The 13439-nt window shown below is 37.7% G+C and overlaps 1 protein-coding gene across 14 annotated transcripts in view; it reads left to right on the plus strand.

The window, feature by feature from the left end:
• BCO2 (beta-carotene oxygenase 2) overlaps positions 1-13439 on the plus strand; it is a 52356-nt gene that overhangs the window by 18834 nt on the left and 20083 nt on the right. For 8 of the 14 annotated variants that reach the window (XM_013979374.2, XM_013979375.2, XM_021062785.1 and 5 more), the window contains 3 exons: positions 8331-8578; positions 8754-8869; positions 10173-10275. In XM_013979374.2, the coding sequence (XP_013834828.2) occupies positions 8331-8578; positions 8754-8869; positions 10173-10275 (467 nt within the window). The remainder of the gene's footprint in view (positions 1-8330; positions 8579-8753; positions 8870-10172; positions 10276-13439) is intronic. The other 6 variants (XM_013979376.2, XM_021062787.1, XM_021062790.1 and 3 more) reach the window with 1 other exon arrangement.

Consider the following 13439-nt stretch of genomic DNA (forward strand, 5'->3'; position numbering starts at 1 on the left):
TGAACCACAACAGGAACTCTGCCAAATAACTTCTTATAGCTCACCTTACTTTGGGGATGTTGTAGATCCCAGGATTTGGAGTCAGCACAGAGCTGAGATCCTTGTTCTGCCACTGACTGGCTGTGTGACGCTAGGCTGCCTGTTGCTCTGAACCTTGGCTTTCACATCTATAATATGAGAATAGTAGTTCCACACTGCTAATCAATGTAGGGGAGGGGAATAGCTATATTTATATATGAATAACATGGGGGTTAGAGGTGCCAACTTTCTGTATAGTGGAAAAACTACAAAACTTATAGTTGGCCCTCTGTCCCCAGGGTTCTGCATCAACTAGCTGCAGATGGTGTAGTACTATGGGATTTACCATTGAAAAATATCTGGGTGTAAGTGGAGGCACACAGTTCAAGCCCATGTTCAAGGGTTTGAACACATGCACACACAGTATCTATATCTGTCTGTATGTCTATGAGAAGATGTGGTGAAATGCCTACCATATACCTGGCATGAAGTAAGTGCTTAGTAGACGGTCTTATTTGCACCTGTGACTATGCCTGTCACACACAGACGCTCTCAAGCATCTGTCTCCCACCTCACACCCATCTCATGTGCTCTGGACCTGTATTTTGCCAACTGGCTACAGAACATCTCTACCCTGATGTTTTGCAAATGACTCAGATTCTTGTTTAGAACTAAACTGTTTGCTTTTCCCCAGTGCTAGCTGTTCATGTTTTCTCAGTCTCATTTAAAGCATCACCATCCCTTCAGGGGTGACTTTCAGGACTCTCTTTTTGTCACTGCCTACCTCCTACCAGTCTTCTGAGTTATTTCTGCAACTTGTCCTTTTCTAACTGTAATGCTTCAGTTTAGGTGCCCATCATCCACTTGAATTACTGTCTGGATGCTCCTATTTCTGCCCCATATCCTACTCTGTGTCTTTCTACAATACAGATCTCCCAGTTTCACTCTCCTGTTTCAAAACTCCATGCTTTTCTGTTGAAGTTCTTTAAGACTTAAGTTTAAGTTCTGGTAGTTCTTGTGCTGACCTATTTTATTTCTCCATCCTCACTGCCTGCTGCCGACTGCTCTGTCCACACACTCATTTGTTGACTAGCTAGTCCTCCAAGATACCATATTCATTTAGGCTCTTCCTTTTTTTTTTTTTTTAATCACCTCCCCCCAGGATGCCCTTTTCTCTTCTCCAGCTGACAAGCATCCTTAAAGAATCATACAAACATCTTTTTTCCCTCTTGACACTTCCCTGATGTCCATATCCTTCTTCCTCTTGCTCCTTCTGTGCATAACTTGTGTTTTTTTTTCTTAATACTTCTCCATAGTTGTGATAATCACTTTGTATTATAGTTATTTATATGCCTATAATTGTTGGGCTGGACACATGCTTGGCAAATAGTAGGGACTCCAGAAATGTTGGTTGATTTGAATAAATGAATGTATGGAATGACAGAGTGTAGAAAGATCTTGTAAGATGGAATCTAACACGTTGAAATTTTTTTTTGTTTTGTTTTTCTGTCTTTTTTTTAGGGCTGCACCTGTGGCATATGGCGGTTCTCAGGCCAGGGGTCTAATCGGAGCTGTTGCTGGTGGCCTACTCCACAGCCACAGCAATGCCAGATCCGAACCACGTCTGCAGCCTATACCACAGCTCATGGCAATGCTGGATCCTTAACCCTCTGAGCAAGGCCAGAGATTGAACCACAACCTCATGGTTCATAGTCAGATTTGTTTCTGCTGCACCATGATGGGAACTCCACGTTGAAATTTATTAAAGGTGAATATGAATCAAGAAAACCAGTGTAGAGGAATGAAGATGGAAGATATTGGCTTAACAGTAGAATGTGATAAAAATTAGGGGTTTTACTTAACAGCTCAGTGTGAGTCAACAATGTGGGGTGATAAAGAAAAATAAGAAGGATAGAAAAGAATATGAAATATCTTAAGTGAGGAAACTGATCTTCTGAGTTTACACTTAGGGTATTGTTGTCTCTATGTTCCATCGTCTTAGTGGAATTTAGACTGGCTTAGCAATGATATTCTATTGTTTTTAGAATACTTTCGTTTTTAATATTTTTTTGAAAAAAATCACCAAACTAGAGTAAGAAACCACCAGCTAATGTTATCAAGAAGAAAAAAGAGAGAAAGCATAAATATGCAAAATAAGAAATGACAGTAAGAAAGAAGCCATTGAAATAGACCTAAAATTACAACAGACTTTGTGGGCCTCTATGCAAATACATTTGAAAACCTCAAGGAAATGGATCATTTCCTGGGGAAATACAGATTACCAAATTGATAGAGGTAGAAAGTTTAAACAACCAATTTCTCTAGAGGAAAACAAGAAACTTACTGAGAAATTACCTCTTAAAAAAAACACTGGGGAAGTTCCCACTGTGGGGCAAGGGTTATTGGCAGTATCTCTGCAGCACCAGGACACAGGTTCGATCCCCAGCCCTGCACAGTGAGTTAAAGGGTCTGATGTTGCTGCACCTGTGGTGTAGGTTGAAACTGTGGCTTGGATCTGATCCCTGGACCATGTGCTGTGGGGCAGCCAAAAACAGGGGGGAAAAAAGCACCAGGCACAGATTACTTCCCAGGGAAATTCTACTAAACCTTTGAATATCAGGTAGTTCCAGTGCTTTCAATCAGAGGATCGGGAATGAAAGGAAATTTCCCAATTCTTTTTATGAGGCAAGTATAATACTGATATCTATATATGATAAAGTTGTTAAAAAAAAGAAAAAGTACCAAATATATTGTACTAATATAATACAATAAACATTTCGTTAACAAACAGAATTCAACTACCTTAAAAATATAATTGGAGTTGCTGCTGTGGTGCAGTGGGTTAAGAACCTAGCTGTAGTGGTTCAGGTAGCTGCAGAGGCATGAGTTGGATTCCCAGCCCAGTGCAGTAGGTTAAAGTATCTGGCACTGCTGCAGCTGTGGCATAGGTTGCAGCTATAGCTCAAATTCAGTCCCTGGCTCCAGAATTCTATATGCCATGAATGCAGCTGTAAAATAAATAAATAAATTAATTAATACATACCCACATATATATATATAATTCACTAAGATCATATAGGATTTATTCCAAGAATGCAAGGTAGGTTCATTACTCTTATTTGGAAATCCACTAATGTCATGTACCATATGAATAGATCTCAGGAAAAGTAATCATAATCATAATTGATTTTCTCCATAAACGGTAACAAAACTTTTGTCAAAATTTAACAGCCATTCCTCATAAAAATACTCAGGAAAATGGATTTGAGAAATAGTTTCTTAACATGATTTTGTATATATATGTATATATATATGTGTATACACACATTATATTTGTATATACATATGTTTATATATATGTGTGTATATACACATATCCACACACCATATATAAATGTATTTTAATCTTCGTCCTAAAATCAGTAATACTACAATTATTTTTTCTAAAGCAGGAATAAGGGATGGATGGCTACTTGTTTCTACTACTGTTTTACAAGGTGTAACCAGTACAATTAGACTAAAGAAATTAATTAGAGGCACAAGGATTATTAAAGTAATGCTGATTATATCATAGTAAACCTGGAAAACCATAGGGAAATAAACAAAATAATGCAAATAATTAAAAGGTGAGGAGGTAACAGGATGTAAAATTAACATACTAAAATCAGTGGCCTTCATATACACAAACAACAACCAGTTAAAGGAAATAATGGTAGAAAAAAAACCCTCTCATTTACAATAGCAACAAAAAAGATTATAGACTACCACATGACCCAGCAATCCCACTCTTGGGCATATATCTGGACGAAACTTTCCTTGAAAAAGACGCATGCACCCATATGTTCATTGCAGCACTATTCACAATAGCCAAGACATAGAAACAACCTAAATGTCCACTGGCAGATGAATGGATTAAGAAGATGTGGTACATATACACAATGGACTACTACTCAGCCATAAAAAGATCAAAATAATGTCATTTGCAGCAACATGGATGGAACTAGAGACTCTCATACTAAGTGAAATAAGCCAGAAAAAGACAAATACCATATGATAACCCTTATATCTGGAATCTAGTACATGGTGCAAATAAACCTTTTCACAGAAAAGAAACTCATGGACATGGAGAACAGACTTGTGGTTGCCAAGGGGGAGGGGGAAGGAGTGGGAAGGATTGGGAATTTGGGGTTAATTGATGCAAACTGTTGCCTTTGGAAGGGGTAAGCAATGAGATCCTGCTGTATAGCACTGGGAACTATATTTAGCCACTTATGCTGGAGCATGGTAATGTGAGAAAAAAGAATGTATATATGGGGAGTTCCCGTCATGACGCAGCAGAAATGAATCCGACTAGGAACCATGAGGTTGCCGGTTCGATCCCTGGCCTTGCTCAGTGGGTTAAGGATCTGGCATTACCGTGGGCTGTGGTGTAGGTCGCAGATGCGGCTTGGATCTGGCATTGCTGTGGCTGTGGCGTAGGCCAGCAGCTACAGCTCTGATTAGACCCCTAGCCTGGGAACCTCCATATGCTGCAGGTGTGGCCCTAAAAAAAAAAAGAATGTGTATGTGTGGCTGGGTCACCTTGCTGTACAGCAGAAAATTGACAGAACACTGTAAACCAGCTATAATGGAAAAAAATAAATAAAACATAAAAAAAGAAAAAAAAGATTAAATACTTGGAAATGACCTTGACAAGAAACATGCAAACTTTCAAACTCTCCTGAGAGAGACAATTAAATGGAAAGATCCTCTGTTCTTGAATAGGATGATTCAGCATCACAAAGATGTTAGTTCTCCCCAAGTTAATTTTAAATTTAATAAAATCATAATAAAAATTTCAGTTTTTAAAGGAAGTTAGACAAATTAATACTTAAGTTCATATGGAAAAATAAATATGCAAAAATAGTCAAGAAAACACTAAAAAAATATTCTCAGTGAGGGGCAGGGACTAGCCCTATCAGATGTTAAAATATGCTATAAAGCTTCTATAATTAAAACATTGTGGTATTGATGTGTAAATTGACAAATGATATAGAATAGATGAGAAACAGACCCAGGAACTTATGGAAATTTAGTTTATGATAAAGACGGCATCTCAAATCACTGGGTAAAAAGAGGGCCTTTTTATTTATTTTATTTTAATTAATTTTTTTTTTTTTTGTCTTTTTAGGGCCGTGCCTGTGGCATATAGAAGTTCCTAGGCTAGGGGTTGAATCAGAGCTACATCTGCTGGATTATGCCACAGCCAAAGCAATGCAGGATCTAAGACACATCTGCAACCTATACCGCAAGTCTCTGCAAGGCCAGATCCTTAATCCCTTAGCCCACTGAGCGAAGATTCAAACCTGCATCTTTATGGATACTAGTTTTCCCCACTCAGCCACAGTGGGAACTCCAAGAGGGCCTTTTTTAAAAAACCTTATTTCCTGCGGTTTAAAAAAAAAATTCTGGTAAAAAACCATAACATTTACCATATTAACTTTTTTTTTTAATAGCCACACCCAAATATGGAAATTTCAGGCCTAGGGGTCAAATGAGAGTTGCAGCTTTGGTCTGCAGCACAGCCGCTATAACACTGGATCTGAGCTGCATCTGTAACATATATATGTTACATATGCCACAGGCACGGCCCTAAAAAGACCAAAAAAAAAAAAATTAATTAAAATAAAATAGGGAGTTCCCGTCGTGGCGCAGTGGTTAACGAATCCGACTAGGAACCATGAGGTTGCGGGTTCGGTCCCTGCCCTTGCTCAGTGGGTTAACGATCCAGCGTTGCCGTGAGCTGTGGTGTAGGTCGCATATGCAGCTCGGATCCCGCGTTGCTGTGGCTCTGGCGTAGGCCGGTGGCTACAGCTCCGATTCAACCCCTAGCCTGGGAACCTCCATATGCCGTGGGAGCGGCCCAAGAAATAGCAGCAACAACAACAACAGACAAAAAGACAAAAGACCAAAAAAAAAAATAAATAAATAAAATAAATAAAAAGGCCCTCTTTTTACCCAGTGATTTGAGATGCCGTCTTTATCATAAACTAAATTTCCATAAGTTCCTGGGTCTGTTTCTCATCTATTCTATATCATTTGTCAATTTACACATCAATACCACAATGTTTTAATTATAGAAGCTTTATAGCATATTTTAACATCTGATAGGGCTAGTCCCTGCCCCTCACTGAGAATATTTTTTTAGTGTTTTCTTGACTATTTTTGCATATTTATTTTTCCATATGAACTTAAGTATTAATTTGTCTAACTTCCTTTAAAAACTGAAATTTTTATTATGATTTTATTAAATTTAAAATTAACTTGGGGAGAACTAACATCTTTGTGATGCTGAATCATCCTATTCAAGAACAGAGGATCTTTCCATTTAATTGTCTCTCTCAGGAGAGTTTGAAAGTTTGCATGTTTCTTGTCAAGGTCATTTCCAAGTATTTAATCTTTTTTTTCTTTTTTTATGTTTTATTTATTTTTTTCCATTATAGCTGGTTTACAGTGTTCTGTCAATTTTCTGCTGTACAGCAAGGTGACCCAGCCACACATACACATTCTTTTTTTTTTAGGGCCACACCTGCAGCATATGGAGGTTCCCAGGCTAGGGGTCTAATCAGAGCTGTAGCTGCTGGCCTACGCCACAGCCACAGCAATGCCAGATCCAAGCCGCATCTGCGACCTACACCACAGCCCACGGTAATGCCAGATCCTTAACCCACTGAGCAAGGCCAGGGATCGAACCGGCAACCTCATGGTTCCTAGTCGGATTCATTTCTGCTGCGTCATGACGGGAACTCCCCATATATACATTCTTTTTTCTCACATTACCATGCTCCAGCATAAGTGGCTAAATATAGTTCCCAGTGCTATACAGCAGGATCTCATTGCTTACCCCTTCCAAAGGCAACAGTTTGCATCAATTAACCCCAAATTCCCAATCCTTCCCACTCCTTCCCCCTCCCCCTTGGCAACCACAAGTCTGTTCTCCATGTCCATGAGTTTCTTTTCTGTGAAAAGGTTTATTTGCACCATGTACTAGATTCCAGATATAAGGGTTATCATATGGTATTTGTCTTTTTCTGGCTTATTTCACTTAGTATGAGAGTCTCTAGTTCCATCCATGTTGCTGCAAATGACATTATTTTGATCTTTTTATGGCTGAGTAGTAGTCCATTGTGTATATGTACCACATCTTCTTAATCCATTCATCTGCCAGTGGACATTTAGGTTGTTTCTATGTCTTGGCTATTGTGAATAGTGCTGCAATGAACATATGGGTGCATGCGTCTTTTTCAAGGAAAGTTTCGTCCAGATATATGCCCAAGAGTGGGATTGCTGGGTCATATGGTAGTTCTATATTTAATTTTCTGAGGTATCTCCATACTGTTTTCCATAGTGGTTGTACCAATTTACACTCCCACCAACAGTGTAGGAGGCTTCCCTTTTCTCCACACCCTTTCCAGCATTTGTTATTTGTGGACTTATTAATGATGACCATTCTGACTGGTGTGAGGTGTTACCTCATAGTAGTTTTGGTTTGCATTTCTCTAATAATCAGTGATGTTAAGCATTTTTTCACATGATTCTTGGCCATCTGTATATCTTCTTTGGAGAAATCTCTGTTCAGGTCTTCTGCCCATTTTTCAATTGGGTTGTTGGTTTTTTTTGCTGTTGAGTTGTATAAGTTGTTTGCATATTTTAGAGATTAAGCCCTTGTCAGTTGCATAAACATTTGAAAGTATTTTCTCCCATTCTGTAGGTTGTCTTTTTGGTTTTTTTTAATGGTTTCCTTTGCTGTGCAAAAGCTTGTCAGTTTGACTAGGTCCCATTGGTTTATTTTTGTTTTTATTTCTGTTGCTTTGGGAGAGTGAGCTTTTTTGATAAGGGGTGAGGTTCAAAAGAATGTAAGCTGCTCCTTCACTGTTGTAGTCCAGCATTCTTAAAAGCTGTCATCCCTTAATTTCAAGTTCTTTGACTAATCAGGTTGGGCTGGTAGCCCATCCCATTTCCTTATCTCTGTATTTGATATATCTCATTTTGCCCCCTTTTTTTTTTTTTTTTTTTGATTTTTAGGGGCACATGTGTAGCATATGGAAGTTCCCAGGCTAGGGGTTGAATCAGAGAAGAACCCAAGCTGCATCTGGGACTTATGCTGCAGCTTGTGGCAATGCTGGATCCTTAGCACACTGAGCAAGGCCAGGGATTGAACTTACATCCTCAAGGATGCTAGTAGTTCTTAACTTGCTGAGCCACCATGGGAACTCCTGCCCTCATGTTATTCTTACTAATATTTGTTTTTCTATTTTTGCTCCTGTTTGAAGGTACAATCACTGGTTTGATGGAATGGCTTTACTTCACCAGTTTAAGATAGAGAAGGGTACAGTCATGTACAGGAGCAAGTTTCTACAGAGTGATACATATAAGGCCAACAGCGTTCATGATCGAATTGTGGTCTCGGAATTTGGCACACTGGCTCTCCCCGATCCATGCAAGAATATTTTTGAACGCTTCATGTCAAAATTTGAGCTGCCTGGTAAACAACCTCTTCTAACATGCCTAGAATTTGCAGGTGATAGTGATGGTTCTTTAAATTATTATGATATATGACAATCTATATAAATGTACATTTTGAAATATGTGCATTTTGGGTATGAGAGGATGATTAAACTGCTCTCTCCCTCTGAGTGCTTAGGGGCTGCAACAGTAAGTTGTGGTGCTGAAATAACTCTGGGGTTTGTTTTCAGCAATGACAGACAACACCAATGTCAACTATGTGCAGTACAAGGGTGATTACTACCTTAGTACGGAAACCAACTTTATGAATAAAGTGGACATTGAAACCCTGGAAAAAAAAGAAAAGGTAAAATATAGGTTTAAAATGAATAAAGTAGACTCTAAAATTTCTTGCCATTCAATATACTTTTTAGAGTAGTGAATCTAAAGAAAAAATTGGAGCCTTAAACAAAAACAAAGTTACTCATTGATTCAGATCATTGTGTACCCTCCATCCTGATTAGACTGGCCTGTGGGATTGGTTTTCCTTAAAGATAATTCCAGACTTCTTCTTTAGTCCTAACATCTGAAGGCTAGAGCGAAGGAGAAATAGAATAGTACAGTTTTACTTTGGCAGATTTGTGTTCTGCCTAGCTACAGGCAGAATTGGCCTGAAGATTATTTAGGCACATACTGCCTTCACCTAACACACTAATTAAAATTCTGCTCCAAAATTTTATTTTATGTTTAATTTTAACTCTTATTCTTTTCAACATCCCTGCGATCTCGTGATCTTGGGCAAGAAAACAAGTTCTTACTAGATAATCTTTTTTTTTTTTTTTTTGGCTTTTCGAGAGCCGCACTCTTGACATGTGGAGTTTCCCAGGCTAGGGGTCGAATTGAAGCTGTAGCCGCTGGCCTACACCAGAGCCACAACAACTCGGGATCTGAGCTGTGTCTGCAACCTACACCACAGCTCATGGCAACACCAGATCCTTGACCCACTGAGCAAGGCCAGGGATCGAACCCGAAACCTCATGGTTCCTAGTTGGATTCATTAACCACTGAGCCACAACGGCAACTCCTAGATAATCATTTTTGTCTGTTTTTTTTTTTTTTATTGGTGGTAGTAGTAGGGTTTTCCTTTGGTTTTGTTGTTGTTTGGTCTTAGTTTCTTTTTCTTTTCTTTTCTTTTTTTGTCTTTTTAGGGCCGCACCTGAGGCATATAGAAGTTCCCAGGCTGGGGATCTAATCAGAGCTATAGCTGCCAGCCTACACCACAGCCACAGCAACGTGGGATCCAAGCTGTATCTGTGACCTACACCAAAGCTTATGGCAATGCTGGATCCTTAACCCCCTGAGCAAGACCAGGGATTGAACCTGTGACCTCATGGATACTAGACGGTTTGTTTCTACTGAGCCACTGGGAACGCCAATTTCTTTTTCTTTAGTAGGAAAAATAATAATGATTTCTCAGAGGTGAAACATTAGGGCCTAAACTGTAGTTTTTATGTCTTATTTTTTAATTTTATTTTTACATTTTTTAAAAAACATTTTAATTTATTTATTATGTCTTATGTTAAAAATACTTGACATGTCCCAAATGTCTGTCATCAAGGTAGAGATCTGCCCATGGAGTGTTTAAGTCTCTGATGGTCTTAAATTTACAGGTAGACTGGAGCAAATTTATTGCTGTGAATGGAGCAACTGCACATCCTCATTATGACCCAGATGGAACAGCATACAACATGGGGAACTCCTTTGGGTCACATGGTAAAGATGGGATGGAGGTCTTTTGAAAAATAATATCTTCCTTTTGATCCATTATGGCCAAGATATTAACGTATTAAACTTCATTTGAAAGATTCAGAAAGAAATCTCTGAAGTAGCATTACTGAACTTAAATATATATATATATGTATATAATTTTTCATTAAGTTCTGTGGTCTTTTTGCACATATGCTTAGCAGCTGATTTTCTGTTTGATCTTTTCAGCATGACTCACATTTTTATGTGCCATTGTGCTTTTTGGCTCACAAGCATTGTAGGGATTTTCAGTATGTATTTCTCAAACTTGAGTATAGTACAAAGTAACTTACAAATTAAGTTAAGGTTAAAGTTTGCATTTGCAACCACTTACACCACATCTCTTTCCTGGTCATCCACATCCTTCCCCAGCTGCTTACCAGTTTGTTCCAGAAGGTTCTAATGGCTAATAATGACAGCTGACATTTATTGAATACCTAGTATGTGCTGGTATTAATGATTTTTCCTCATATATTTTCTCATTTAATTCTTATAACAATGCTCTGAGAAAGGTACACTTATTTTTATTTTTATTTATTTTTAAAAATCAAAATATAGTTGATATACAATGTTGTGTACTTGCTGGTATATAGCAAAGTGATTTAGTTACATATATATTCTTTCTCATATTCTTTTCCATTATGGTTTATTGCAAGATATTGAATATAATTCCCTGTGCTATATAGTAGGATTTTACTTTACATCCAGTTGTTTGAATCTGCTAATCTCAAATTCCTAATTTATCTCTCCCCCATCTTTCTCCCTGGTAACTATAAGTTTGTTTTCTATATCCATGAGTCTTTTGCTGTTTTGCCAATAAGTTCATTTATATTGTATTTTAGATTTCACATATAAGCGATATCGTATGATGTTTGTCTTTCTCTGTTTGACTTAGTATGATGATCTCTAGGTCCATCCATGATGCTACAAATGGCATTAAGAAAGGCACTATTATTATGCCCATTTTATAGATGAGGACCATGAACTTTGAGAAGATCTAAGATGTTTCTTAGGCAAGCTTCAAGTGTCTAATACCAGACTCGGAAGCAAGACTGAATAACACAGAAAAGCTTGCTCTTAGTTACTTTGTTAGATAATCTTCACAATAATTTATCACTGATTACTGACGACTCTCCCAGGGCATGCACATTCATGTTCCTATACCTGAATACACATCTCTCTGTTAGAAAGGAATGTTTAAGTATTGGATGTTTCTGACTATCTATCTTAGCTTATCTATCTGTAAACTATGAATCTTTCGTATAGGTTAACTTTTGAATGGGTTAATGTATACCTTTGGTGAGTAATTGGCTTAGTGGTTTGTTCATCTCTGCCTTTCATACTTATACCTGTGAGTGAATATGAATATGAAAATGAATACTGCAGGTTTGTTTTTTACTGGTTCAAGAAGAGATAGGGTACCCTGGAAATTTCATCCCCTTGTTTAGTACCTGATCTCAGATTGGGATGTATCCTTCAAAGCTGTTATAAGAAACAGCAAACATCAAGAATTTCTGTTGTGGCTCAAGAGGTTAAGGACCCGATATTATCTCCATGAAAATGTGGGTTCAATCCCTGGTCTCTTTCAGTGGGTTAAGGATTTGGTGTTGCTGCAAACTACAGTGTAGGTTGCAGATGTGGCTTGGATCCAATGTTGCTGTGACTGTAGTGTAGGCTGAAGCTGCAGCTCCAACTTGATCCCTGGCTTGGGAACTCCATATGCTGCAGGTGCAGCTGTGGGAAAAAAAAAAAAAAAAGAAATAGCAAACATCTTTTTAGGTAAGATGTTTCTGCACATGCGTAAAATGACTCAGCAGTTTCTTTGTCCATCCTTCTTTTTTGATGATTAAAAAAATCCATTTCTTAATAAATTTACTCTACTAACTTTGTAACTAGTTCATAATATGAGAAATACTCTTTAACCATTCTGAATTATTTTTCTAACATAAATAGTCATTAGATCAGTGATTCTCAGCCTTTAGAGTGCCTATAAACCACCTGGAATTCTTCCTAGCAATGTAGATCATTGGGCTTCATTTTCAGAGATTCTGGCTCAGTAGACCCAAAAAGGGGCCAAGGATCTGCATTTTATCTACCCCCTCACTCCTTATCTTGGTGCCTTAACAAGGTCTCCAGGTGATTTGGGTGCAAGTAGCCCATAGGTCTTTGAGAAACCCTGCCATCAATCGTCAGAGGCTGTGCTTGTTATTTTGCCTCTGATTGATGTTTACACAAAGTCCTAAAGAGTATCCTAGAGTTAGATCCACAGTATTGGGCAGGTTGTTCCTCCTCTGGGTGTTTCCTGGGAGTCTGTCTGCTTTGCTCAGTGGCCTTTAAGTCTGGCAGTTAGGACAGTTTATTAACTAGTAGTGTTCAAATTTAGTGAATTGAGTAATTGAGTCACTTAATCCAATTACTGAGACAAATTCTCTTTATCCTATAATCTCAACTAAACCTGGATTTACTTCTTTTTTTCCTTATTTGATTATTTGGTTCAGTGAGGAATTTTTGAATAGAAACTCAAATATATGTGTAGCTACAGGGAACTTGAAGAGAAACTCAAATATACGTGTAGCTACAATACTATGTTTGGGGGAAATTTAGTGATTTTATTTGCAAATAAAATGCTTGCTAGTAATTTAGTAATTTCTACCTTTAGTAAGTAAAAAGCTTTTAAAAATTTTTATTGAGGTATAGTTGATTTATAATGTGTTAATTTCTCTGTACAGCAAAATGACTCATATATATATATATATTTTCCTTTTCATATTCTTTTACATTATGGTTTATCAAAGGATATTGAATGTATTTCCCTGGAAGTAAAAAGCTTTTAATTTGTTTTAACTTTTCCAGATATTAAAAGACTTTTTAAAATTAACAAGAATCCTGTAAACATTAATCCACCTAGTTTTGGGTACTAATTTAAAATATGTAATAAGTTAGACAGCATTATGGTACTCTTGAAACTATAAGAGTTTGTTTCTTATTTCTTTTATACCTCATCACTGTATAAGGCATGATGTTTTATTTATAATGGGTTCTCAAAGCAAATCATATTGCAACATAGACCTCCCCAGTTATCCTTTTAACCCACCCCACTTCATCGCCTAGAATTTTCTCTTTGATTACCA

Source organism: Sus scrofa, chromosome 9, assembly GCF_000003025.6.
Source record: "Sus scrofa isolate TJ Tabasco breed Duroc chromosome 9, Sscrofa11.1, whole genome shotgun sequence".
Taxonomy (NCBI): Eukaryota; Metazoa; Chordata; class Mammalia; order Artiodactyla; family Suidae; genus Sus; species Sus scrofa.